A 26,751-nucleotide genomic window follows, 5' to 3' on the forward strand; every position below is an offset into this window, starting at 1 on the left:
GCCGAGCTGCGGGCGCCCGAGTGGGCCGTGCCCCGCGGCGGGCAGGTGACGGCGCGGCCCCTCCGCAGAGTCCGGAAACGCCAGCCCGCTGCCCCCGAGCGCCCTTTGAAGGCCACGGAGAAAGAGGCGGGGGCTGGGGACGTCAGGGCGGGCGGAAGGGGGGCGCGTAGCGGAGGGAGTCGGGGCAAGTCGGCGGGGCAGGAGCGGGCAGGGCGCCCCCTGCCGCCTCCCCCCCGGCAGCGCCCGGAGACGCGCGGCTCGGAGCGCGGCGGCGTTTTCTTGTCACCACCCCTCCCGCCCCGGCGACGGCACGAGCCCCGCTTTCATCTGCAAACAATGTAAGGTTTTTCAAGCAGAGGAAAAACTCTTTCAAAGCGCTGGCTGGATATAGATATTCAATTCCAAACTAAAAGCAGAAGTAGTTTTACCCCAGATTGAGATGAACAGATGGCTATTTACAACACCTCATTTTGTACTACTTGTCCCCAGTAGCCAAGAGCCTGGCCCTGCTGAGTTGTCCTGGAGGCCGGCTCCTTCCGACTTTCACTGTGACTGTGACAAAGCACCAGCGACAAACGTTGTTTGCCTGGAAAACAGACTCCAAGGAGGCTGCCTGGCTGACCTAGGAAATGCCGAGAACCCAAAGGGATCTTGCCTACCTCCCGATTTTTGGCCCAAATATCACCGAGGGCAGTATTTGCCTTTACAAGACAGGAGGCACCGGACAGTGTCATAGGTCATTTTAAAAATCGTTTCATTGAGACATAATTCACAAACCTTCCAATTCACCCATTTAAATGATTTTCAGTTTAGGAACAGAGCTGAGCAGCCATCGGCACACTCCATTTTAGAAGGTTTCATCACTCCACATCCCCCCTCCCCCCAAAACCCCAATACCCATTAGCAGTCACTCTCTAACCCCCTCCCAATGTCCCTCAGCCCGAGGCAACCCCCAATCTACTTTCTGTCCATAGATTTCCCTGTTGTAGCCATTTCATAGAAATGGAATCATATGTTGCCAGAGGTTGGGTACATACCTAGGAATGGGATCTCTGGGTTACATGACAACTTTACATGTAACCTTTGGAGAAACTGCCACTGTTTTCCAAACCGGATCCACCATTTTAGCTCCCCCTTGCAGTGCACAAGGATTCCAGGTTCTTCACATTCTCACCAACATTAGTTATTGTCTTTTTGATTATAGCCATCCCGGTTGGTGTGAAATGGTACGGCATGATAACTTCGACTTGAATTTTCCTAATGAATAATGCTCAACATCTTATCACATTCAGTGTTACTCACTATTTGTATAACTTCTTTGGAGAAATGTCCATTTGGATTCTTTGCCTGTTTCTAAATTGGGTGTTTGTCTTTTTATTATTGAGTTGTAAAAGTTCTTCATTCATATATTGTGGATACAAGTCCTTATCAGACACGTGATTTGTAAAAATGTCCTCTTATTCTGTGGACTGTCTTTTCACTTTCTTCATGGTATCCTCTGCAATATGAGTTATTTTGCCAGGATAGGACTTACCTTGTAAAAACAATTAAAAGTTTTTTTAATTGAAGTGCCATTGTTTTCTATCCTTGTATTTTGACTGTATAGGATGCCCCCTCTCGGTGCAGTCACCATAACATTCCCACCACTAAAGTACCCATAGTCCTCCACCACAGCCCATCGTTCTCCTCCCCTTCCGGATGCCTCAGATGTATGCAGATAAATACGGATGGTATCACGTCTATGTGGGCTAGAAAGAAACCAAAGGGTCAGACTGAAACAGCAATAAAATACTCTGGCTTCTCTTCACATTCCAATAACTCAGTATTCATTCAGTTGAATAACTAAATAAGTCTCTCTCTCCCCCTCACCTCCCAAAGAAAGCAGAAACTTCCAGTATAATCTTTGAATTAGGACCTCCTGTCCTAATTCCTGCTGTGGCAGGAACCAGGCACTTCACAAGCGACATCAAGGTGCACCCTCTTTTGGCCCATGAATGAAAAATGGGCTCTGAGGAAATTGGTAAGAACACACATGCCACAGCTGGGAAGAAGCAAGCTAGGGAAAATGTCCACTTCTGTCCCAAGATTTTTTTTTTTAAATGCGATCCTATGAAAGCACACATTTTCTTGGTAACCTTGTAATACATAATAATTGCAATTTTCCTCGTGTTCTGGTTCATCTGGGATTATTTCAATGCCTAGCACAGCCTTCAGAAGGGCAGGGATGCTCTTCACCGTCGCTTGCCAGTGTCTTTTAGTTACCCCCACTTCGATATTCCCATTCCTTCGAGGTCACACAGGGGCCCTGCTGAGCGACACAGGAATGGTGAGTTTGGCTTGAATAATACCTTCCTCTAAACCAGCCCTTCTTGGTACAGAACCTTGCATTTACCCAACCAATGGCCCCTCCCAGTGGGTGCGCTCTGTCCCCCTCGACTTCATGCCAGAGGCAGGCCCCAGGCACTCCCCCAGGCCACTCCTCCCCGTGCCTTCCTACTAAGCGCCTGTCCTGGAAACCACTTGCCCAACACAGAGAGTTCATCTGGGCTGGCACAGGGTTGAGGAAGAGTAGAGGCACTGGAGCTGTAGAGTAAGATTAAATCTAGACTTTTTTCTCATTTCCTTTATTTTATTTTAGGCTGACCATACCAATTGGGGTCAAAATAGTTCTTTGGCCCTTTTAACATTGTAAAAAACCAATTTATTCACCATGTGCGTGGCAGTTTCATTACTGTTATCATTATACCCAGGGGCCAAGAGCAAAGAAATAGCCCTGTTGCACAATATTATTTGCATTTAGTGGGAAAACTTTAGTAACTCAAAGACTTTGGAGCACCTGTTATGTGTGAGGCAATGGCCTTGGCACAAGGATATGACAATGAATGAGGCAGGTAAACTCCCTGCTATCATGTCAGATGCAGATACTGAGACAGACAGCTGTGCATATGGCTGTAGAAAGATATAACTGTACAGATGCTACAAATACTCAGCGGACATCGATGACTGTAGTCGGACAAGAAAAATAAGATGGACGAAACTCACAAGAAGTATTAAGCATAAATTGTACATAAAATACTAGCGTAAGAATTGTAGGCAAAACTTTGCATGGGCATTTAAGTACATAAATAAGTAGCTGTTGAGAAAATGTGGACTTGATAAGATGTATTAAAAGTAGTATAAATAGGGGCCTCCCCAGTGGCGCAGTGGTTGAGCGCTGGGTTGCAAAGCTGCCCACAGCCTCTGCAGCGCCGGTTTGATCCCCGGCTGCTCCCCGCCTGCCAGAGGAGGGTCCCACATGGCGCGCAGACCTCTCCTGCCGCCCGCTGCTCCCCTCAGCAGTGTCCTTCGGTCCTTCTGCCTGCTCTGCTCCCCGCTCTGGCTCTGGTGAATTCTCTCACCCTCCCGTGCTTTGACTGTACCCAGTGCTTGCATAAATAAATAAATAAATATTTAAAAAAATTTAAAAAAAAGTAGTATAAATAGTAAATTATTTCTCTATAAGACATGGAATATGCTGTTCTGAGCTGAAGATGGAACAAATAAGAGTATTAATTATACATATGGCAAGTCACTAGACAGTGCATGCAAACTCTGAAGATAGTCATGTCACCTTTAATTCAACCACCTCTTGGTGACATCCGGGAGAGTTCCATGCTTGTCAAATATTCTGCTGTTTTGCATGCCTGATAAATTTTTATTAGATGTCACACGTGAATTTTACCTTAGTAGGTGCTACCTATTTTTGTAATCCTATAAATATTCTTGAACTTTACACTGGGGCACAGTTAAGTGACTTTGAAACAGTCTGATCCTTTTGAAGCTGGCTCTTCTGCTTTGTTTTATGCAGGATCAGAGCAGCTTTTAGGCAAGAGTTAATTAATCTCACCACAGAGGCCTTACCTTTCTGAGTCATCTACCTGATGGCTTGTGAATTTCCATTCTGGCCAGTGGAACCAGGACTCATCCAGGCCCAGTGGACCTGCTAGGGATTATTCCCTCTGTTCCATTCGGGCGGTTCTTTCCCCAGTTTAGGCAGTCTCTTCACACACACGTGTTGGTCAGTATTCTGCTGAAGATTCTAGATCTACACATCTCTGGAACTTTGAAGCTTCCTCCTCTCTAATATCCCAGCTGCGGCCTTCGTGGCCATCTACTCAACTCAGGATGATGACCGGGCTCCCCCGGGGTTCCCTTTCTCTGTTCTATGGCCTGGCCACTCAAGGCAGTAAGCTGGGAAATGGTAGGGCTTACTTGCTTGTTCCTCCTCAGGGATTTGTGTCTTTTTGTGTGTCCCTTATGCAAGTTTTGCAACTTTTTCATAAGTCTGAAATTCCTTTAAGATGAAAAGACTTTTGTTTTAAAATGAAAAAGAAAAGCCCTTCTCCCCTCTCTAGTCCAGGCTTGCTACAGGAGAAACACACATCCACGCTGCCACCTCCGGGAGTGCTCCCTCTCTCGTCTAAGCCCTCTTGTTGCGACCATTCGACCACTTGGGCATCCAGCCAGAGATCTCACCCTCTAGATGCCTGAGGTATGACTCCGCCATTTGTCCTGTGTCGTGCAAACTTCTTGTCTTGGGATATGTGCAGCGAACCCTGTTTGAATCTGTTCTATAAGCTTGTGGTAAAGGGGAAGCAACCCTTTAATATCCCCATTGGCAGGGAGGCATTCACTGGCACACCAAACTCTCTCCAAAAACACTCTTTTAATTTCAAATTTCCAGCCTTACTTTGAAACTGAGCATGTTGTTTCTGGTGGAAGACCTTCTGGAGCTCTCTTCTCTGCCAACAACTTTCTGCTACCAATAATGTTGCAGATGGCACCTGCTTCATTAGCTTAGGGCCTGGAGTAAGGGTGATAAGATGAAGCAGAGGCTCTTGTCTGACTTGTACATTGAACAAAAACTTGAGAGTGTTGCTCATGCAAGTGTGTGGGGAAGAACATCACAGGCAGAGGGTGAGCCAGGGTAAAGGACCTAAGGCATCCTGGTATGCTCAAGGGACAGCAAGGCCAGAATCTGTAGGTATTTAGAATTCCATCATCTTATTGAAAAATGCTCTGGTTTCTAGAAAGTTCTCCCATATTTCAATGCAACCTGTCAAAATTTCTACTCAAGGATTCTGATTATTCTTCCATGTGGAAGCTTTCTAATATTGCTCTTAGGTCTTCTCTTTTTCAGATGCTACCCCACTTCCCAGAGCCTTCCATCATATCTCCATGACATAATTTCCAGGCTACCCATCACCTTGACGATTAGCTACTAGAAGATTCCCTGTTTGTATCTGTAGCTGTTTTGTGTGTGCAAAAGACTTTAAAATTAAAACTTTTAAAACTTTGAGATAATTGTAGATTCATATGTAGTTGTAAGAAATCATACAAGAGATCTAATGTTCCCTTTTACCCAGTTTGCCCCAATGGTAATATCTTACTAAACTATAATACACTATCACAACCAGAATATTGACATTGATTCAGTCAAGACACAGAACCATTCCATGACTTTGATTGCCACAACCATCTCCCTTCTTGCTTCCTATCCCTGTCAGTGACTGTTCATCTGTTCTACAGTTCTATAATTTTGTCATTTCAAGAATGTTATAGAAATGGAATCATGCCATAGGTAATCTTTTGGGATTGTCTTTTTTTTTTCCACCCAGCATAAATCCCTTGGGATTCACCCAAGTTGTTACATGAATTATTTCATTTATCGCTGAGCACCCTTCCATGATGTGGATGTACCACAGTTTCTTTAACCATTCATCGTTTGAAGAACATGCATGCCATTTTCAGTTTATGGCCATTAGGAATAAAGCTGTTATGAAGATCCAATTACAGGTTTCTGTGTGGACCTAATTTTTCATTTCTCTGGAATAAATGCCCAGGACTGCAAACTCTGGGTCATATTGTATTTGCATGTTTTTTTTTTTTTTAAAGATTTTTATTTATTTTCGCATACAAGAGCTGCAGTACAGGCCAGAGATGCTGGTGGTGAGAGGACTCAAACAGGCAGACTGACCGAAATACACTGCTTAGGGGAGTCAGGAGAGGTCTGCTGCGCCTTGTGGGTTGCTCCCTGGCCGGTCAGGGGATCGAACTTGTGCTGCAGAGGCTGCGAATTGCTTCACAGTGCGGTGCTTAACCCCTTGCGCCACCAGGGAGGTCCTTGCATGTTCAATTTTTAAAGAAACTGCTAAGTTGTTTTCCGGAGTGGCTAAACCATTTTATATACCCACCAGAAATGTATGAGTGATCCAATTTTTCTACATCCTTACCAGCATTTGGTGTTACCAACTTTTTACTTTAGCCATTTTGATAGATGCACAGAGATATCTCATGGTGGTTTGATTAATATTTTGTATCTTCCCAACGATGTTGAACACCTTTTTGTGTTATTTGCCATCCAAGTATCTTTTTTGGTGAATGTTTGTTCATATCCTATGCCCTTTTACTAATAAAACACTGTTGTCTTGTTTTTACTGTTGAGTTTTGAGTGTCCATATTTTCTTGATACTAGTCCTTTGTGGGTTATGTGGTTTGCAAATATTTTCTACCATTCTGTTACTTATCTTTTCAACCTCTTAACAGGATCTTTCACGGACAGAGCAAGTTTCAATCGTGATGAGTTTCAGTTTATCCATTTGCCCATTTATGGACTGTGCTTTGGATTCCAAGTTAAGAACTCTGCCTACGCCTAGGGCCCAATGATTTTCTCCTCTGTTTTGTTTTTTTCCTAAAAAAGTTATAGTTTCACATTTTATATTTAAGTCCATGATTCATTTTGAGTTAATTTTTGTATGAGATATGAAGTTTAGGTTTTTATTTTTTTGCTGTTGGCTGTTCATTTGCTCCAGCACCATTTGATTAAAAGGCTAGGCTACCTTTCCTTCACTGAATTGTTTTTGCCCCTTTGTCAAAAATCACTTGTGCGTATTTGTGTGGGTCTATTTCTGGGTTCTATGTTCTGTCCCACTAATCTGTTTTTATCCTTCTACCAATTCCACACTGTCTTGACTGCTGAGGCTATGTAGTAGCCTGTATAGGTACAGTGATTCCTCCTTTTTCTTTTCCAAGATTACTTTATACTAGGATATATGTTTTTCATATCAATATTTTTCATATATGTTTTTCATATAAATTTTAGAATAAGTTTGTCTATGTCCACAAAAAACCTCGCTAGGATTTGCTCTGCAAACTCGGCTCTTTTTAGATTTTCTCTTGTAAGCGTGGGAGGAACATATTACAGCTCTCAACATTTCTGAACTGAAACTGGAAGCTCTACCCAACCGTATTTCACCTACAAAAATGTCAGATGGTTCAACCTAATAGAGTACGTCATCGTTCCTGGATAGTGCACCTTGCTTTGCTGCAGCCACATCTAAGCAGAGATTTCTGTAAAAGATTACCATGGGTTATTCCACACAATTCATTCAGAGTGAAATGGCACCCCCATGACAGTAGTCCTTAAACTTGAGCCTGTATCAGACTCATCAGCAGAACATATTGAAACACAGAGTGCTGGGTCGCTCCCAGACTGTCTGATCAGTAGGTCTGGGGCCGGGCCCAAGGATTTCATGTCTAACAAATTCCCTGTTGGCAACACCCCTGCTGCTCTCCCAGGGATCACACACCGAGGACGCCGTGGCTTGTCTTGGAGGCCCAGGGCACTCTACATGCTGTACTTTGTCACTTTGAGAGCGGATGGTTAGCTCTGAGGGGCAGCAATTAGGTCTCAGTTGACCTCAGAAAAGAGTCAGTAATATGTTCATCCTGGAATTCTTTCTTTCTGCAGAATGTATCTCGTTAAAAAACAAATCTTTATGTCTTCAAAGGTAGCCATGGGTTTGTAAAAGTGGATGATGGTCTCAGGGATAACAGTGTAGAGACCACGTGAACTTGTCTTAAGTCCACGGTGAAGAAAGAAGCACTCTCCTTAGGGTCTGGGTATTGACTGAGACTCAAGTACAAATAAAGGGCCTCTAAAGGCTTTTTATTTCCCATATCTGTTTTCTCTTGTCAAGAACCCTCCCTAAATGCTACAGTTCTGTGCAGTTTTAGTAAAGGCAAAACCAGGCTGCTCAAATTTACACATTATAGCATCATTTAGCTTCAGTCACAAGTACAAATTCATCTACATATCCAGTCTATAAATATGTATTAAGTGCTTACTATGCACCTGACAGTGCTTCAGGTACGAGGTATATAGCAGTGAGGGGGGGGGGGAAAGTCTTTATCTTCATCTTAAGGAAAAATGAAAAATGTGGACATCAATGGATGTGTAAAGATGTTCATCAAAGTTTTACTTACAGCAGAAAAACCTTAACATTAGCCAAAAATGCCCATCTTTCCCTGACCTCCTCCACCCCCACGGCTCCATTGGGTACTTCCCTGCAGTTCCATGGCCCCTGCATTCTCTCTGTGGTCAGGGTCTCTGTGGAAGCCCTGCCTCTTACCTTGCCTTCCTCCCCCAGGTTGAGCTCCTTGAGGACAGGGGCCACACTGCATTCAGTAACTGTTATGGTGTGTGGTACATTTTTTTTTATAATCCTATTAAACATCTCTGTATTTTATTTTTTTAATTTTATTTTTATATTCCCCATACAATTGCGCCCCCCTTATTTTGACCCCAATTCCTCCTTTCCCCGCCCCCTCCCCATAGTGTGTCTCTGGTTCATAGTTGTTTGTTGATTTTGATTTTTTTCTTTTTGTAGTTATTCTTTTTCCTGGTCCCTTATTTAGGTTTTCTAGATTCCTGCTATGAGTGAGACCATCCGTTATTTTTCTTTTTCTTTCTGGCTTATTTTGCTGAGCGTGATCCCTTCCAGCGCCATCCATGTTGCTGCAAATTGCATGTGTTTATCTTTTTTGAATGCTGAGTAATATTCCATGGTGTATATGTACCACATCTTCTTGATCCAGTCATCTATTTTTGGGCATTTGGGTTGTTTCCAAAGCTTAGCTATTGTAAATAGTGCTGCTGTAAACATAGGGGTGCAGGTGCTCTTTGGAATTAATGTTTCTGTGTCATTTGGGTAACTACCTAGAGCGGAATTTCTGGATCATATGGATAGTAGGTTGAGGAATCTCCTGGTGTGTGGCACATTTTAAGCACTTAACACACGTTGGAGAAAAGATTGGTTAAATCCTCTTTGGCATATCCATAGACAGAATACTATGCAGCCACTACAAATCACACTTATGAAAAAATTAATAACAAAGAAATGAAAGCACTAAGTGGAAAAGCAGACTATAAAACTATATAGACAGAAAAAGCTCCATTATGAGACACCAAAATGACTTATCTAAAGGATTAGGATAACTTCTGCCTTTCTCTTTATATTTTTTATCTTCCACCTAGAGTCTATTAGTTCCATGATCAAGAAAAAAAGTCAGTTAAACATGCCCCAGGTAACTTGGGCCTACATTTCCACATACAGCCATCACTGTTCTTCTAAATCTTAACGATTCATTGGTAGGACTCTGGTCAGCAGGCCCATCCTTAGTGCGTGGTGTCATTTCCCTCACCACCCCCTCCCAGATTCTTAGCACTAGATGGGTCTTCATTAAAAGGTCAGTTCTGCCTCCAGGCCTAGAGTTCCCTCTGAGACCTCTCCCTCTTTCAATCCTAGTTTCACTTCCTTCAGATTCACTTGGTCCACGAAGACCACCCTGACGTAGACCTACAGACCTGGGACCAATGCAGCAGGGTAGGTGGGTGCTTCCTGCCAGTGGCCAGTCCCTCACTCAGCCACTTCCCTTAAGGATTCAACTGCAGAGCTTGAGCACCAGGCAACTTCTCGGTTCTCTCAGATTGAGACTCAGATGAAGAAATAATCTGAAACTTGAAGAGACTCCTCCCCATTTCTCAAACACCTGTGTTTTTCTTTTGGGGAACAACCTTGAAAATGCTATTGGATGTCTTTGTGGTTTTTCTTTTGACTTCAGGGCATTCTTATCAGTTTGGTTACTTTTAAACTGGTTTATAATCCCTTTCCACCTTTTTTTAATTAATGGAAACCATAGTGAACTTACGAATTTCCAAGGCATTCTCCACCAAGACTTCAAAGCCGACCAACAAATCTTAGTTTCTGAAGAACCGGCAAGCTCCTACAGGCATGAGAGGGGAGGGGAGCACTCACGACCTAAATGGCAGTGCTCCATCTGCATACTTGAATGAAATGTGTTGCCATTTAAAGAGAACTATATCACAAAGCTGGCTCTCCAGGAATTTAACTCTCCTTTTAATCATTTTTTTTTCCTCAGAAAATTCTAGCTACAACCTACTAGGTTGCCTTGTTCTATAGTTTGATTGAAATATTTCATCACCTCTTGTTCCAAGAAGAAAAAAGGAACAGGCTGTTTTACTGTGAATTGTGACTTCACAAATATGACGAGCATACACTGTCACTTAGAGGAAGGCGCTGCCCCTAATGCCACTCCAATTTGGGATTAATTAAAATAGCATAAAATAAAACCACCTTTCAGGGACCTGCATCTACTTCATGCATTTCTTCTTGGCTTCCAAAGCTGCCTCCTGTTCCCTGAGTTTGGAAACCAAGACCTGGTAACCCTAGCGACAGAAATAGGAATGAGACCAAAGGTTCCTCACCTTAAGAGACATGATGCTCCTCTCTGTCTTTACAGCACTGGCAAACATTTATTTTTAGCTGGGAAAGTTTTCTTTGCCTTGGCCATTGTGTTCCTTCATTACAGTTAGTTTGGGGAAGGGCGTCTTCTTCCCCAGGCTTAGGCTGAAAGTGCTGAGACACCCCACTGTCAGACATGCAATCAGGCTCCCCGAACACCTAGCATCCGCACATGTGTTGCTTTGGCTGTTCTCATTTATACAAAATCAAAGAGAAAAGCTTTTCACTGAGGCCTCTCAGTGCTAAAACATCTCAATGGTAATTTGCGCTAAAATAACCAGAGGACTAAAACCTAATCTAATACAAAAAAGGAGACCACAATGACCTCAGGTTACAATACAAAGGCCTTTGTGAGACTTGGGGATTATTTTTTATACAGATGGTGGCAACTGTGAGTAATAAATTATACAACCTGCTGTTTTCCCATCACAGAGCAGGTTATGAAAGAAAGCAAGCCCCACCATCAGTGACCAAAGATACACACGTGATGGTGGATACAGGCCCTCTCTATGGGAGAAAACAAGTCATATATTCAAGGATGCTTGCTATCTAAAGGGCTTTGTATGAATAAAAGTGGCTTTCCACAATTATTCAAATAATTATATTTTCATGATTTTTTTACTCTAAAAAATTGTAGGCCTAACTAGAATTTTCTGCTTAAATATGAATATAGAATTGAACAATTTAAAATGGAATTCACAGCCACAGATTTTAATGGATTATTTCTGTTCACTTGGAAAAGACAGGTGGGGCAGGCATTCTATTTCAGGTTGTATGAAGATATTTCTCGAAGAGTAATCAAATGGTGTAAAAGGGAGAAAAATGGTTTGCATTCCAAGAAATCATTCCTCTTGGACCATGACAATTTTCAACAAAAATATTTTCACAAAATTTCATTTTAATCATCTTCTTTACAAAGCACAATACTTAAGACTTTTCTAAATACAACTTTAGAAAATGAAGCAAAAAAATAATCTCCATAGATGCTGGTCAAGTCCATGCTGAATGCAAAAGAATTTTTTTCAAAAGTGATACTTTCAAGCTTTTCAATAGTCTTGACGGGTCCATTTTGAAAGAGTTAAGATGGTAGCTGTTCAGGCAGTGGCTTGTCCAGTTCCATGATGTAGAATCCTCTTGCTGGTTAGCCTAAGGGGCAGTAATGAAGCTGGATATGCCAACTTCTTCTAGAATCACTTCTCCCTCTCCTTATACAAAGAAAGCCAATGGCTCTCCGAGGGGAAGATGACAGCCCTCTACATTCCAGGTTGCCAGCGCCCCATGAGGACAATCCAACTTCTCCACTGAATCATCAACACACCTACTCTGTACACACATTATATAAAACTATATCAGTAGGGATTTTCATGATGAGCAAATGAGAAATCCAAATGTCAAAGAATCCAATCCTCATTCTAATAATAGGTGGTGGGAAATCTCTGAAGGCTTCAAGTTTAACATTGAAATGCTTAGAACAGTCAAGGGGTATAGTAATGTTTTAGGCTGCTCTTGGAAACTTGGGGATCCTGGCCCCAAGTACACCCAGAACGAGGCTGCTGAAAAGGCATCATGTCCAGACATGGGAATGAAGGATGGGAGGTTTCGTTCTGGACACGCTCCCTTCCCTGAACTGTGCCAGCACCCCAGGGAGAACCAGGGTGTTCGGGCTCTGTAAATGCTCTGGTAAAAAACCACCACAAGCAGCAAGGGTGAGTATGTAGGCAAGAGAAAGGGAAGGGAAGGGAAGGGAAGGGAGGAAGAGCATGGAAGAGACGCGGATCTGCAATACTTTCAGTGATGGGGTAGGTGGGGTTTTGGTTTTGCATCACTCCTTCAGTGTTGTCAATTCTTACTCTTTGTGGTTGTGCAAATCTATAATGGTTAGTGGTTTCACTCTAAAACTCAGGAAATAGACAAAGCAGCTTTTTAGAAACACATAAAACATCTTCAGGGGCCATTAAAGGACAACCCCCCACCCCACTCCCCACTTCCCAAACAATCTTGCAATACAGTATGCCCCTTATTTTCAGCTAAGGATGAGAAAACAGTTACATAGTCTAAGGCTGAACTGTTCGTCGGCTACAAGGATAAAGCGGACAAGCAAACACCAGTTTCCTTGGGGAGGAAAGAGCGATTCCATAAATGCAAGAAAGAGCCAATGGCTACACGTCAACAAGAGCCGCCCCTCCCCCCATAGTGTTGATCCTGAGGAAGGGGTTACAAGAGAACAAGGCAAATGACATTGAGTACAGTTCAAACAATAACACACGCGAGAGCCCAGGGCAGGAAATAATACAACATCCCCCCCCTTGTTTTCATTTGCATTTTACGTTTATTTATTTTTGCTTTATAATGCATAATCTGTTCACGCAAAAGGTGCAAAGGACAGTAAGCAGGGATTTAACTTGGCCGATGGAAATCAAGCAGGGGTGACATTTTTCTAGTTCCACAAACCTAAAACCAGGAGAACTTAAAAGTCGCAGCTGGTACCACAGAGCACGCCCAGCTTCACAGCTCTCTCCCCCTATGCCCTTTGGCTAGGTAGGAGAAGCTTTGAAGACAGTGGCCTCTAGTGGGCTTGGATAAGTGGCTAAAAAAAATGTGGTTTTCGTGTTGTTGTTCTGAATCATGGTAGCTGCATCACAAAAGTTCCAATCAAGAGGGTGGTAAAAAGAAGGCACAGGTCATTGCAAATACCAGATTTTCTCTTTCTGTTTGTAAATATACCATCATATATGAGCTAAAATTTATCTTAGGGAGTGGGGTTGGCTCACAGGGGGAGGGAGGGGTTGGACCTCAATTGCATATGTAATAGGATCCTGCAGGAAAGGAACACTAGGCCAGGCAGCTTTCCGCCTAAAGCAAAAGAAACGGGGCGCTGGCTCCGGACTATGTGTGATACAAACACTAGGGGCATCTGTGACAAAACACGATTAAAAAAATCATAAAATTATAAAGCTTGTAAACGAATAATCTGAAATTACATTTTCTTAATGGAAAATATCATCAAAATAGTACCACTATGGACTAAACTGCCTGAGTTTCGTTTCGCGTGAGAATTCATGGTAGAAAAGCCTTTAGCACAATTTGCTCTCTTTAAGTCACAACCAGTGCCAGCCCCAGGACTAGACCATGGGGAAGATTCTCCTCTTGGATGGAATTTGTGTTGTGCTATCAAGACTTTTGTGCTAATCTTTCAAACAGGGACATGTTGAGGCAAACCTTTAATCTTTTGGCACAAGGTTATTTTGGCTGGGGCGGAAAATTTGAGTCTTGGACTCAGGATGAAAAATGCGACATTTCATTGATCAAGTATTCATTTTGATTGAAGAGCTTTCTTTATGTCATTAACTTCCATCTATGAGGGAAAAACAAGAACCGAACAAAATCATAATGAATTGGCTGGTGTACTGGAAGCTGAAAGATAATCAACCTGGTGAGATGGGTGAAATGACATCTGCACGACGAGCTGATAAGGATGCCGGAAATGACACGAGCCTAAAGAACAGACACGTAAACGTGATGCCCTCGGAAATGGTGGATGATTTAATTCTCAGGCGCCCATTATCCAAAATCTGTCAAAACCAGCAATAATTCCAATTTTCCTGCCGGAGAACAGAGCAAGCTGTCCTGACACATTGGACTACCTGGCAGTGCTGGAAGACAACTGCAGTTGGGTGCAAAGGGGTATCTCATAGCACCCCCAAAATGACGATACACAGTTACCTGTCCTTTTTTTAAATGACATGGGTCCCATTCCCACCAAGGGCACCATGCAGATGAAAGTGGAAAGTCGACCTTGGCCATTTGCAAACCCCCCTCACCCACGCTCTCTGCCAGTTGGTAAGGGCTGAGTTGGGCCAGGCGCTAGAAGGGGAAAGAGCTTTGCTGTCCTGGCAGAACTGAGGTGGAGAACAAAGAGATGAAGAACAAGAGCTGAGTGTGGATGGCGCGGTCCTTGGCGTCCCAGTGGCTGCATGACAGGAGCCAGTAGGCCGTGGGGTTTACCCAGCGCTAGGCCCTCTGGCAGTTAATATAATGAGGCTTCTGGGAACTGGGGGGACCTTTCCACAGAGGAGATGTTTCCAATAAATTCCAAACGATAACCCCAACTGGGGGCATGTTTACTAATTGTCTCCCTTCCTGCACACTTCCCGGATCCCAGGACAGGGTGCAAAGTGAGCCTTCCTAAGAAAAGTGCCACAGGGCATGTGTTTAAATCTGCAGAAAAGTAACAATCATTTATTTTCCAAACAAAGCCCTGACTCTGCCCCCACCCCCCACTGGGCCTCTCATGGGCTGCAAGACCCCACGGACCCACCTGCAACCGAAGCCGGATTTTCTTCTCTTCATCCAACTCCGACAGTAACTGTTTTATCTCTCGTCTGAAAAGCAAATGGCAATGAAATGAAACAAAACCCCAGACTTCCCCAATAGGAGATAAGAAAGCTCCTATCACTACAAAACCCATCTGACCCTTTTACAGAGAAAATACAGAATTATTGCTTAGAAATATTGCAGACAGAAAGACTACCCACTATTTCTGGGTTCCCAAAACACGTAGCCATCAAATAGTAGGTCTGAGATATCTTAGTATAAGCTTCTCTTAGAAGCAGAAGCTGGGGAAACTGGGGCCCTGAGAGGTGGCCTGATCTGCCTCATGATTAAACTCCAGGTATCCAGGCTCAGATTCTGTCATAGTCTCTTGAACTATCTCTTTATTATTTGTTTTTAAATGAATGCACATAATTATTTTCATAGACATTTTTATATTTGTATTTACATTTACATAGTTCCTTTATTTTCACAGTTTTAAATGAATAAAAGACTACTTGGTGGGTTTACAAGGATTCTCACAAAATCCTACAAATAGTCGTAGCCAAACACTTGGAGGTAAAATAACCAAACTAAGGGCATGGTAATCACGTCATAGAGAAAGTGGACATGAGTTAGGACACAGTGCTCTTTCCAACATTAAGGAATGATGGGGACCAAAACTAATCATCTTGCAAACTCAGGGCTCTAGACTAAGGACACTACAAAAATCCCAACTCAGCTCTGAGCGCTGCTGTCAATACATTGGGTTTTGTGACATTAACCAACTGCGATTTGTTACCGCATTACTCAACTGCATCAGTATCTCAGTGGACACTGCTTAGGGCTTAAGAGAGAGGTAGGAGGGGAGATTCTAAGCACACAACATGGCTCCAGACCATGGCAGGCAAAACTTCAAGTATCCAGCAGGGGGTGTGAGTTGGGGAAGGTGGTGCAAAAAAAGTCACCAATCTAGAACTATTTAAAAATAAAAAAACAGGACCTCCCGGTGGCGCAGCAGTTGAGCGCTGGGTTGCGAGGCTGCCCGCAGTCTCTGCAGCGCCAGTTCGATCCCCGGCCACTGGGTGAGGGTCCCACATGGTGGGCAGACCTCTCCTGCCGCCTGCTGCTCCCCTCAGCAGTGTACTTTGCCAGTCTGTCTGTTCTGTTCCGTTCCCTGCTCTGGCTCTGGTGAATTCTCTCACCCTCCGGCGCTTCTGTCTGTACCCAGTGCTTGTATAAACAAATAATCTTACAAAAGATAAAAAAACAATGGGAGGTGGGGGGCTAAGTCCACGTGCAGGAAGGGAGATGGGAATTGATGGAGAAGAGCCAGGGCAGGAGCAGGAAGTGAGAACCAGCACATCTGAGGATGAGGAGCATCAGCACAGACTAAAGCTGAAGGCCGAGAGGACAGTGACACCAGAGCTGGGCAGGAGACTGGGGGGGAAGCAGTGGCACTGGGCAAGGTGGTCGAGGCTGCAAAAGGCAGGCTTTGGAGAGAGGGCACTGTGATGTGTCGATTCAGGAAGATGTTGGCTGGGAAAGGACAATTCCGGCCAACTAGGCTGGGCTTTGGAACTTGGGGTGGAGAGAGCCCCAAAGCACTGGCAGCTCTGCTCGCAGAAGCTGGTGCAGGTCATTTCCAACATGCAGGAAGTTCCAGGTTCCTCTCGGAGACCCCAAGGGCTGAAGCCCCGGACTCAGGCCACTCTGACCTGACGATGGTCCTAGTCAGAAGCTTGAGAACCAGCACACTAGGATCGAGTGGCGCTGTGAGGTCACTGCCTGGGGGGGGCACATGTCACCCGGACAGGGATGGGCCTTTGGGTACTCAGATAAGTTCCTCTCTCCTAACACTTTCACCATTTCTGTGACTGCATATGGCATCCTGGGCAATATTTACAGATGATATTTATTTTTTGCTTATGGGTCTTTCTTCCCATCTCGGGCATCTTGAGGATTAGGGGTGCGGACAGTGTGTGTGTAGGCCAATCCAGAGAAAGCCCCCGAGTCTTGTGGTGAGAACACCTTGCTGAGTGCGAAGTCCCAGGTTTAAAGATTCCCTACACCTTCTCCATGCATCACGGCCCCTAAACGCCTAAACGCAGCTACCTGAAGACTCCGCATGTTCCCTGCTGCTAGGGGACAGCTGGCGGCTGGACTTGGGACAGCGCACCTGTGCATACTGGATGCTGGATTGGGCGCTCAAGATGGTTCGCCGGAGCATCCTGCTGAGCAGGTCAGTCCCTGCAGCTGACACCCCCTGGCGCAGGCGGCCCGCTCTACCCCGAGCCGAGTTAAACGAAGCCTGTTGGGTTCACTCCTGCCCCCCTCCCGTCGCCACCCACACCAGGGCTTCCGGCCCAGCAACCACACTCAGTCACTCACTTCTGCTGGTCCTTCATGGTCTCGATGATGCTCCTCAGTTCGCGGATCTGCGTCCTTAGCTCCTCCACGGCCGCCTGGCTGCTGGCGGCGGGTTCCATCTTTGGTTTTCCTTCCGGGCCGAACAGAGATGGGGAGTTGGCTCTGTGTCCAGCTGTTCCCAAAGAGGATGACAGGGGGGACGGTGCCACTGAGGACAGAGGGACTGGCCCACCGCTGCCTGCAGCCATGGTCCCCGGCTTGGGTGGCAGAGATGCTTTGTTTTCGGACACCTGTGATGAGGGAGGGCAGACAGGACTCAGGTCAGGGATTTGTGCTGTGCCAGCCTGCCCTGTTTAGTCACCCCATCGACATTCCTGTCCCGGCCTCCCTCCACATACTCCATTCACTCATTCCTGCACCCACCAGCCCCCCATGACCTACTTGGCAAAGGCATCCCCCCTCCCAGGGACTTCCCCAAGTGCTTCCGGTTTGCCCGCCTACTGAGACAGGCTGAACGCACATGCACAGTGGCCCACCATGTCTGGTTCCGCAAACTTCCAAGTGAGCAAGACATTTTCTGGGCCCCTGAGGAGCCTAGAGCCCAGGAAGGGCAGACAGAGTGCCCAGCGCACTGCAGATGAGGGCGAGTCTGCACAAGAAGGGGATAAGCACAGAGCCACGGAGGCAATGAGGGCAGCCTGCCCAGGAGAGAAGGGGCAGCCAGTCCTGAGGGAAGAAGACCGGGAGGCGGCCACACGAGAGGAAGGGTGGTTGGAGTAGAAAGTTCCAGGTGAAAGGAACACCCTAGGCAAAAGTCTAGATGCTGCAGAGTAAAATGCATTTCCAGGAAGCAGTGACTTGGTGCCAGAACGTCGGAGCGGGTAGGAGAGAGGCCGGCAGGGTAGCTAAACTGGGAAGATAGCAGGAAGGGGCTTGTGGAAAGGACTGAGAAGCCCGTGCGCCAAGCTAAAGAGTCCTCTGGCTGCAGAAGGGCCTACCTAAGCATGGTGGGTCTGGAGGCTGAAAGAACGGCTGGAAGATTTTCATAAAATGAAAGCTAGAAATGGTAAGGACTTGACTTAGGCAGTGGCCAAGCGGGCTGAGAGCAGACAGCTTCGAGAAATGTGACAAGGTGGGCTCATTCAACAAGGAGATGCAGTGCCCGCCCTCGTGGTGCAGCAGCCCGTGATCAGGAGAACCGGAAGGCTGAAGGGGAGGAGGAAGTGCAGATCAAGGGTCATAGGGAACTAGGCATTGAGGTTGTAGGGCGAAGTGGAGGTTGAAGATCCAGATAACGATGTCAGGTTTGGACAAAGTTATTCTGAGGAGCCTGAGGGATAGCCAAGGGAACATGTCTAGTGGGCAGAGCCAATGACTAGAAGAGTGACATGGCCCAGAGAAGTCACCAGATGAGCTAGAAGCATGGGCATGGATGACAAAACTAGACATGAACAGGAGCGATGATGGAAGTTGGGGACTTCCCCACTGGGGAGAGAAGGCAGGGCCCTCAGGTATTGGGACAGAGTGGAGTGAGGGGCAACAAGGCAAGACCAAAAGAGAGACCTGGGTTATGGAAGTCCCCTGGAGGAATTTCTAGAAGGAAAAAAAATGGTTTGATAAGTAGGTCAAGGGAGCAGAGATGAAAACTGAGGGAGCCCATTTGGTGAAGCAAGGGAGACAGAAATCTGATCAAGGCAGGTCAGTGCCTGAACAGGAGGTAAGGGGTGTGGTCCACAAGCTTAGAACTTTCTGTCCAGAAACTTGGCTGAGGAGAGAACATATGGGATAGAGAAAGAAGAGACAACAGAGGAGAATGTGTGTGTTCAAGCAGAAGTCTCCAAAGGGCTCCAAGGAGGAAGGGCTTCGTTTGCCTTCAAAGATGGAGGAGACTCTGCGTTGGCTGATATGCTCAGAGAAGAGAGCCAACAGGGCCAGGTTGCAGGAAGAGGAGACGAGAGCGCGCTCTGGTGGGGAAGTGTCATGAGGAGGCCAGGAGGGCACAGGGAGTCTGTGGTCATGGACAGGAGGGAAGGGAGGCATGTGGCAGGCCCAGGGGAGGAAGCGGTGGCCAGAGGAGGGAGTTGGTAGGCAGGGGGAAGAGGGCGTGCGCAGACAGGACTTTGGGAGATGAGGGGGTGGGTGCCGGGCGGGAGCTGAGGCTGGTGGTGAAGCTTGGCAAAGCCACCGTGGGACTCCGTCCAGCAGCAGGCGCCCAGGGCAGGAGCCAAGAAGGGGCCTGGTTGGCACAGAGAGGAGCAGAGTGTGGATTCAGGCTGTGCTGGAGGGAGAGACTGGGCACAGCGAGCCAGGAGCAGATGGCCCATCGTGCCCAGCCTCTCTGCTCTCCTCTCTCTGCCAAGTTACCATTGAGGAAAAGCATTTTCTGCTGCCAGGGACAGCAATCCGCCATTCTGCACTTTTTTGTTAGGAATTTCAGGAAGAGGAAAGAGGGAATGACATTTTCGGATCCTGGGCCAGGAGCAGGACATGGACTAGACAATTGAAACGCGGGTGGTTGGCACACACATCCGACCAAGCAGGAGACTGAGGAAGCGGCTAAGAAATTCCCAGAGTCTCACAGCTAATAACTGGCAGAACTGGGCCTCAAGTCCCTCCCCTGTCAGCTGCCACTTAGGCCCAGCTCTGTGACTGTGCTTGCCTGAGTCCAAAGACTCGTGCGCTCTCGTCTGTATTGGCTTCGCTTCTTTCCTATTCTGGGGTTCATACTTTCCCCCCATTTCCCACCCTGCAACTTCATGTCCTTTGCCAAATCCACCAACGTCCTCACACTGACTTGGCGTACAGGCACTTCTTGAATCCACGCTTCTCTTAGTATTTCCTATGCGACTTGCTCCCCCAGCACATTTCTGATAAAAAGTAACTTTAAAAGCCCTCATAGAAAATAGGCCACCATATGCCCTGACCAAATTAGTTCCCATGGACCTTCTAGAAGCAGTGAACAACATGACATGACATGATAACTCCAGGGAAGTGAAACCGGCTAATGGGGTAGAACTGTGCAAATCAGGAACGTGAAGAGCCACTGCTCACCAGTAGGTGTCACTGTAGAGACACCCAGGGACGTCATAGAGACTGCCACTGCATGCAGTGGGTGAGTATGGACACCAGAAATACTGAGTCTACATCTGATTTCTAAAAATGGAATCCCTTTATAAAGGAAGAATGATTTCTTTGTTGTTTTTCTGAATAATTGTAATTGATCTGTTTTATAGGATTACATTTTTTGCTCACTGTATCAATACGGTTTTAAAGAAAATCTATACATGTAAACTCTTAAATCTGTAAAGAAAGATCTCATACACTCTTTGATTTCCTTGTGTTAATTCCTGTTTCAAGTGCCTTTAAAAGAGAATTCAGTGTTTTGCTTTAGATAAAAAGCAGTTTTCATATTTATATAAAATAATTCCAATTGACTGGATTCTCCTAGCAAGAGAAAATGGAATTTAAAAATAGTGGTTCACATTGAAAGGAAGAACAGAACTTAGATAGGATACCCTCTGGGGGCCATACAGTTGGTAAACAAATGTATAGCCTAAAAACCTTTTCATTTCATTGCCTGGCAGAGAATGATATAGCCATTTTTTAACTTATTTGTGAGAAATAAAGAGGTTTTTAGGCTATACATTTATCCTAATAATATCAAAATAACCTTTCTTTAGGAGACTCCACCATTAATTATTCAAATTCACGAGCTGCCAATCATAGTTTGTAATGCTACCAGTTTTAAACATAAAAGTCAAGATTTATGGACAGAGGGCAGAGCATTTAATGCATTTAATGTAGTCTTTCTAGACATTGAGAGGCCTTTTAAGTTGCTCTGGTTGTTGTGATGGTAGTGGTGGTGGTGGGTGGGTGTGTGCGTTTGTGTGTGCGCGTGCACGGGGGCTTTTTATGTATGTGGTTGGTAGGATGAAGAGCTCAAACCACAACAGAAGACATGGAAAAATCAACAATTAAACCTACACCTCAAGGGTACAGCCTGTCTTGAAGATTTTGTAACAAGCTTCAGGGATGATTATGACCTAAGTAATCACTGTCACTAAAGAATGGCAATCCCTTGCATAGCCTGTTGCAATGAACTGAGTTGTCAAGTCTTCCCAAAATCCGTATGTGGAGATCCTACCACATGGTGGTGGTATTAGGAGGTAGGGACTCTGAAAAGTAATTAGGTCTAGAGGGTGAGGCTCTCACGAATGGGATGAGTACCCTCATGAGAAGAGACTCCACAGAGCTTTCTGTCCTTCTACCTTGTGAGGATACAATGAGAAGTCTGCAACCCCGAAGAGGGCCTCAGCAGAACCTGACTACGCTGGTGTCCTCATCTCAGGCTTCTAATCTTCAGAACTGTGAGAAATAAATTTCGGTTATTTATAACTCCCTGGTCTATGTTACTTTGTTACAGCAGTCCAAACGAAAACATGTTTCTCCTAGTTTAGTTTCTGAGCCGTGGTCACAGAATATGAAAAGCAGGGATCCTGTGCTATTGGGACACCCGGCATGGCTGGTCACTCACTTGGGATATGGTAACAGTCTTTGAAGTTTTCTTTGATGCGTCCACTCCTCTGTGTGCAAGAGAAACGTGTTCCTCTTTATCTTCTTCAGGACTTGGGGAGTCAAAGATATCAGGGCTTGAAAGGGAAGACTAGATAAAACCAAAAGGAAAGGCTTCTGTCAGAATTACACCTTAGCTGACACACCTCTGTTAACTTAATGCTGTTATGCTTTCCAAAGCATCTGACACTTCAGTTTCTTTTGTCTCATCATAATCCCTGAGGCAGGAAGCATGCCACTGTCTGTGCACTAGAGATGGTGGGGGAGCTGGGACTAAGAGGCATGGCTTCCTGTAACAGGGAACTTTTTTTTTTAATTAATTATTCCTTTTTACAATGTTTGCTTTCTTTTCTCAGCTGTAGTCCCCATAGAATTTCCACCACCAATTCACCTGTGCACCATCACCATACTCCCTAATGTTCTTCCTGCCCTCACCCTGGTCTCTTTCCCTCCCCATCCCCTGCAGAATGTCTCTGATTTGTAGCTGTCTTTTTATTGTTGTTTTGTTTATTATTATTATTATTATTATTACCCTTGGCCCCTCATTTGTTTCCCATATACTCCTCCTATAAGTAAAACCATCCGTTATTTTTCTTTTTTCTTCTGACTTATTTCACTGAACATAATCCCTTCTAGCTCCATCCACGTTGCTGCAAATGGCATTAGTCTACCTTTTTGAATACTGCATAGTATTCCATTGTGTATATATACCACATCTTCTTGATCCAGTCATCTGCTTTTGGGCATTTGGATTATTTCCCTGTTTTGCCTATTATAAATAATGCTGCAATAAACACAGGGGTGTAAGTATCTTTGTGAATTAATGTTTTTGTGCCCTTTGGGTAGATCCCTAGGAGTGGAATTGCTGGATCATATGGTAGCTCCATTTTTAGTAGTTTGAGGAACCTCAACACAGCTTTCCATAGTGGTTGGACCAGTTTGTACTACCACCAGCAGTGTAAGAGAGGTCCTTTTTCACCACATCCGCACCAACATTTGTTATTGCTAGTTTTTTTTTTAATATGTGTCATTCTTACTGGTGTAAGGTGATATCTCATTGTGGTTTTGATTTGCATTTCCCTGTAACAAGGATCTTTCTATAGATTATTCCACTGATGTTTACAGGTCATTTCATCTGTCATCCATCCTCCCTCCATTCCCTCTTCCCTCCCTCCCTTTTTCTTCTCTGTAAACATTTGCTACTATGTCCCAAGCACTGAGGTTTGTACTGCACTTAATGGTGACATGCCAGGTATTCCTACCCTCTGACAGTCCAGTGGGGAAGAACACACCAGTGGAGAAGCAGCTGCCTTTAACCTGCCCCTCCATTTCCTCCTGGTTCTTTTCCACGACCACTATATCTGCTTCATACCGAAGTGCCTAAAAGGACCTAAGGGGGAACCATGTCCAGGGGGAAGGGATGAGAAGGTGTGTGCTCCAGTGACCAGTGTTTCTGCAGCTCCACAGCGCAGCAAACTCATGTTTAAGTTGGCACCTTCTGCTACATCTCTACCCTCATTGTCACTGATAGTCAACATCCATTTTGGATTCCATCTTTGCTAATGTATATATACAGAATGGAGCATCTTTTGGTAAAATATGGGGATCACTCCCACCCTTTCTGCCTCCCCCAGCTATAGAGAAATGAGAAGCCAGGAGGAGACACTTACAGATGTGAGGGACTGGGATGGAGGCCGCCTCCCTGTGGCTTTTGGTCTGCTTGTGGTCGGGTGACTGAGTTTCTCAGTAGATGATACCACGGAGTCAAAACCTTCTAGGTCTAAAACAAAAGTAAAACAGATTTTTAACAGCAAAAAGAAGTGAGGAAAGATTCTACAATATATTATAAGCACCTCTTTCACTTGATAATCATTTCTTTTTGTCTGGATTACACTTCATCATTTACAAAGGCCATTTACATTCTTTGGTTATCCAAGAAACACGATGCAACTGAATGAAATCATCACTTCTCCTTGGTTTAACAAGCTAACACAGAGGAAGAGAAATAGGATTTTTTTCCCCCATCCACAACTCTATTCATAAATCTTTAATAGCTACAGAAAGAGAAGAAAAGGAAGAATCTTCTTTCTTTCACAAATCCAACAGTCTTTGGGTAGATAAAATATTCCTGCAGTCTTGACCCAAAAATCAGTTATCACAATACCCACAGAGCCCAACGCTCATGGGCAGGGAATGCCACTCATTGATTCTGAAAGACAAGGAAAGTAGACTCTTCCTCTACTTGTACTGCAATATTCTGGCCATCAGCTTTCACCCCCACAGGAAGCTTGGAGATGGAGACCAAACTTCCACTTCTCCACATAACCCAGAGTCTGGCACCGCTCTTCTTCCAGAGGCATCACTCAACGGAAATATTCTTCCCTCATCAGTCTGCTCCTTCATTCACTCCATCAAGACTGAGCAACTTCTCTGTGCCACACACAGAGCTAGAGACTGAGGGGACACCTGCGAGCCCGGCAGAAGTGAGCCTGACCTTAGAGAGGGCAGAAGCAGACATACACTCGGTCAGCCAGATGGTCACCTGGCCCGCGTCCAGCAGGAAGGCCTCTGCCCTTGTTGCCACTCTCTTCAGCAAATCATCAGGTCTAAGGGTTACCTGGTTTGATAGAGTTCTGGGAATTTACAATCTAGTGTAGGTCTATGTGTGACACGCAAAGGAGTGGCTGGCAGCGAACGGCCAACCATTATCACGTGTGACTAGGGCAATGCCATCTCCTCCTGACAAGTAGACTGTCTTATGTCACGCCAGGCACCGCCTTCCCAAACCATCTCCCATTCTCCCTTCTACTAGAGCCCCAGTGTTGACTCAGGAGGAGGCGCCCAGGTCCTGGGCTGAAGCATGTCTAGTCAAAGACAATGGTGGCAGTCCTGCTCCTCCTCACCTGTGATTGGTCTGGAGGTAGCTGAACAGCTCAATGTGGGTCACAGAAACATCAAGGGAAGTCTGCTGAGAGCCTCTGGGAAAAAGAATTCCCCCCTGGTAGCGAGCGGAAGGCTGCATGTGTTGCTGCCCCCTCTCCCCTCCTGCCCAGGATGCTGTTGTGTGTGGACAGCATGCCTGGAGCTGTGGCACCTATCTTGTGAACATGAGGGGAGGTACAGTCAGTGCTCGGAGATCTTGAGGATGGCAGGGTAGAACAATGGAAGGAGCCTGAGTGACTGACAACGCGCTGACTCACCCACCAACCCTGGAATGATCTAGTGCCCAAACTTCTCACCAAGTAACTGAGCAATCCCCACTATCTCAGCCACCTTTTAATTAGACATTCTTTATTTGCAGTTGAAAGCATCCTAACTGCTATAACTAAATATCCTGGCTCAGGACAGAAAAGATAAAATTTTTATGCTTTTTCTCCCTCATTTTGCGGAGAGCTTGTTTGTTGGTTGTCATAATTAAATGGACTGGCTTGTGACGGTTTTATTCTATTAATGAACATGCAGGCTGTTTCCTGCAATCTATTTCCTTTATTGCAATGTGCAAAACCAAGCACGAGCACTGGTCAGAAGTCATTATATTACACCTGGGATTATATTAAGCGACTTTGTTCTAGCACCTGGTGAATGAATAATTACTCAGTGAACTCACCTTATCAGAGCAAAGCAAGTAGAACCAAAGGTTAACTATGTGCAGAGATAGCACAAAGAAAAATATCAGAGGGGCTGGGGTAGCCCATCAGCATTCAGCACCAGATGAGGCTCCTAAGGGCCCCACTTGGCCACCTGGCTTGGCAGGTCTCTGGGAGGCCATAGTGCTTGGGGTGCACCAAGATCCCCATTGCTAGGGGGGCCTCTCCAGACTTGGCTCACTCAGCTGACCATCTCCAGGTCCTTCCCTTTAAGAGAGTTTTATATTCTTAAAAGGTTTCCACTCCAACCCCACCCTGGGACTCGCCTCTAGCAAGTTCGTGTTGTCTGAAATTCCCTATTACACACTTGGATTGATGCCAAAAGCCATCCTCTGACATTAACCTCCCCCAAATTCATTTTTTAAACTCCTTTTTCTCTAATTACAAGATACATGCTCAGTATATGATTTTAAAAAAAGCAACCACAAAATCGTAACCACCAAAAATCTTGCTGCACCAAAAACAACCACTATTAGTATTTTGGTATATTTGCTTCCATAAAAAGATAGTGTAGTTCACACTCCATGCAGTATTAAATTCTGCTTATTTCACTTGACATTACATGCTATGACTCTAAAAATTCTCCATTGATATTTTGATTGTACTGCAATCTGTGGTTGATTTATTGTTGGATTATTAGTTTTCAAATCATCCCCCCTTGGATTTTGCACTATTATAGACAAGCTCTGCACAAACTCTAGATACAGGGAGCTTAGCAGGGTCTCTGTGGGGTTCCCCAACAGGGCCTTGAAAGAAGGGAACAAGGGCCAGGACAGGGAGGTCTGCTGGGGGGAGGGGCGGGCGGCTGTGGAGGACAGGAGGCACGGGTTGGGGGGCATAGGAGAGAGGACTGAACCTGAGCTGCTGAGGAGCAGACTCTGAGCCAGGCGCCAGGGGAAGCGTGAAGGAGGTTGCAGAGAAGGAGTAGGCTGAGGCCGGGCCCTCCCAGGGCTGAGATCTTGGCTTTGGCAGCACCTTGAACAAGGCTCTGGAAGCAAAACCCAAGGAGGGCAAAGTGATTAAGGACCAGTGAAAGGTTAACTGACCCTGGTTCTGCACCTTGGCTGCACAATGGAATCACCTGGAGGATTAAAAAAAACAACAACTCATTTTGGGATCCCATCCTGGTAGTTTACTGAATGTGTCTGGGGTGCAGCCTGGACTGAGCAGGCTTTCCATCTCCCCAGGGGATAGGAGCATGCACACCC

General features: G+C 45.4%; 1 protein-coding gene across 7 annotated transcripts in view; it reads right to left on the bottom strand.

The window, feature by feature from the left end:
• Positions 1 to 13,956: 13,956 nt before the first annotated feature.
• Positions 13,957 to 26,751, bottom strand: part of SH3KBP1 (SH3 domain containing kinase binding protein 1) — a gene marked incomplete at its 3' end in the record, with an annotated part of 264,383 nt that continues 251,588 nt past the window's right edge. For 4 of the 7 annotated variants that reach the window (XM_084258273.1, XM_084258272.1, XM_084258270.1 and 1 more), the window contains 5 exons: positions 23,567 to 23,676; positions 21,859 to 21,987; positions 17,346 to 17,614; positions 14,962 to 15,025; positions 13,957 to 13,998 (listed from right to left, as the gene is read on the bottom strand). In XM_084258273.1, the coding sequence (XP_084114399.1) occupies positions 13,957 to 13,998; positions 14,962 to 15,025; positions 17,346 to 17,614; positions 21,859 to 21,987; positions 23,567 to 23,676 (614 nt within the window). The remainder of the gene's footprint in view (positions 13,999 to 14,961; positions 15,026 to 17,345; positions 17,615 to 21,858; positions 21,988 to 23,566; positions 23,677 to 26,751) is intronic. The other 3 variants (XM_084258276.1, XM_084258275.1, XM_084258274.1) reach the window with 1 other exon arrangement.

Source organism: Talpa europaea (genome assembly GCF_964194135.1).
Source record: "Talpa europaea genome assembly, chromosome: X".
Classification (NCBI taxonomy): Eukaryota; Metazoa; Chordata; class Mammalia; order Eulipotyphla; family Talpidae; genus Talpa; species Talpa europaea.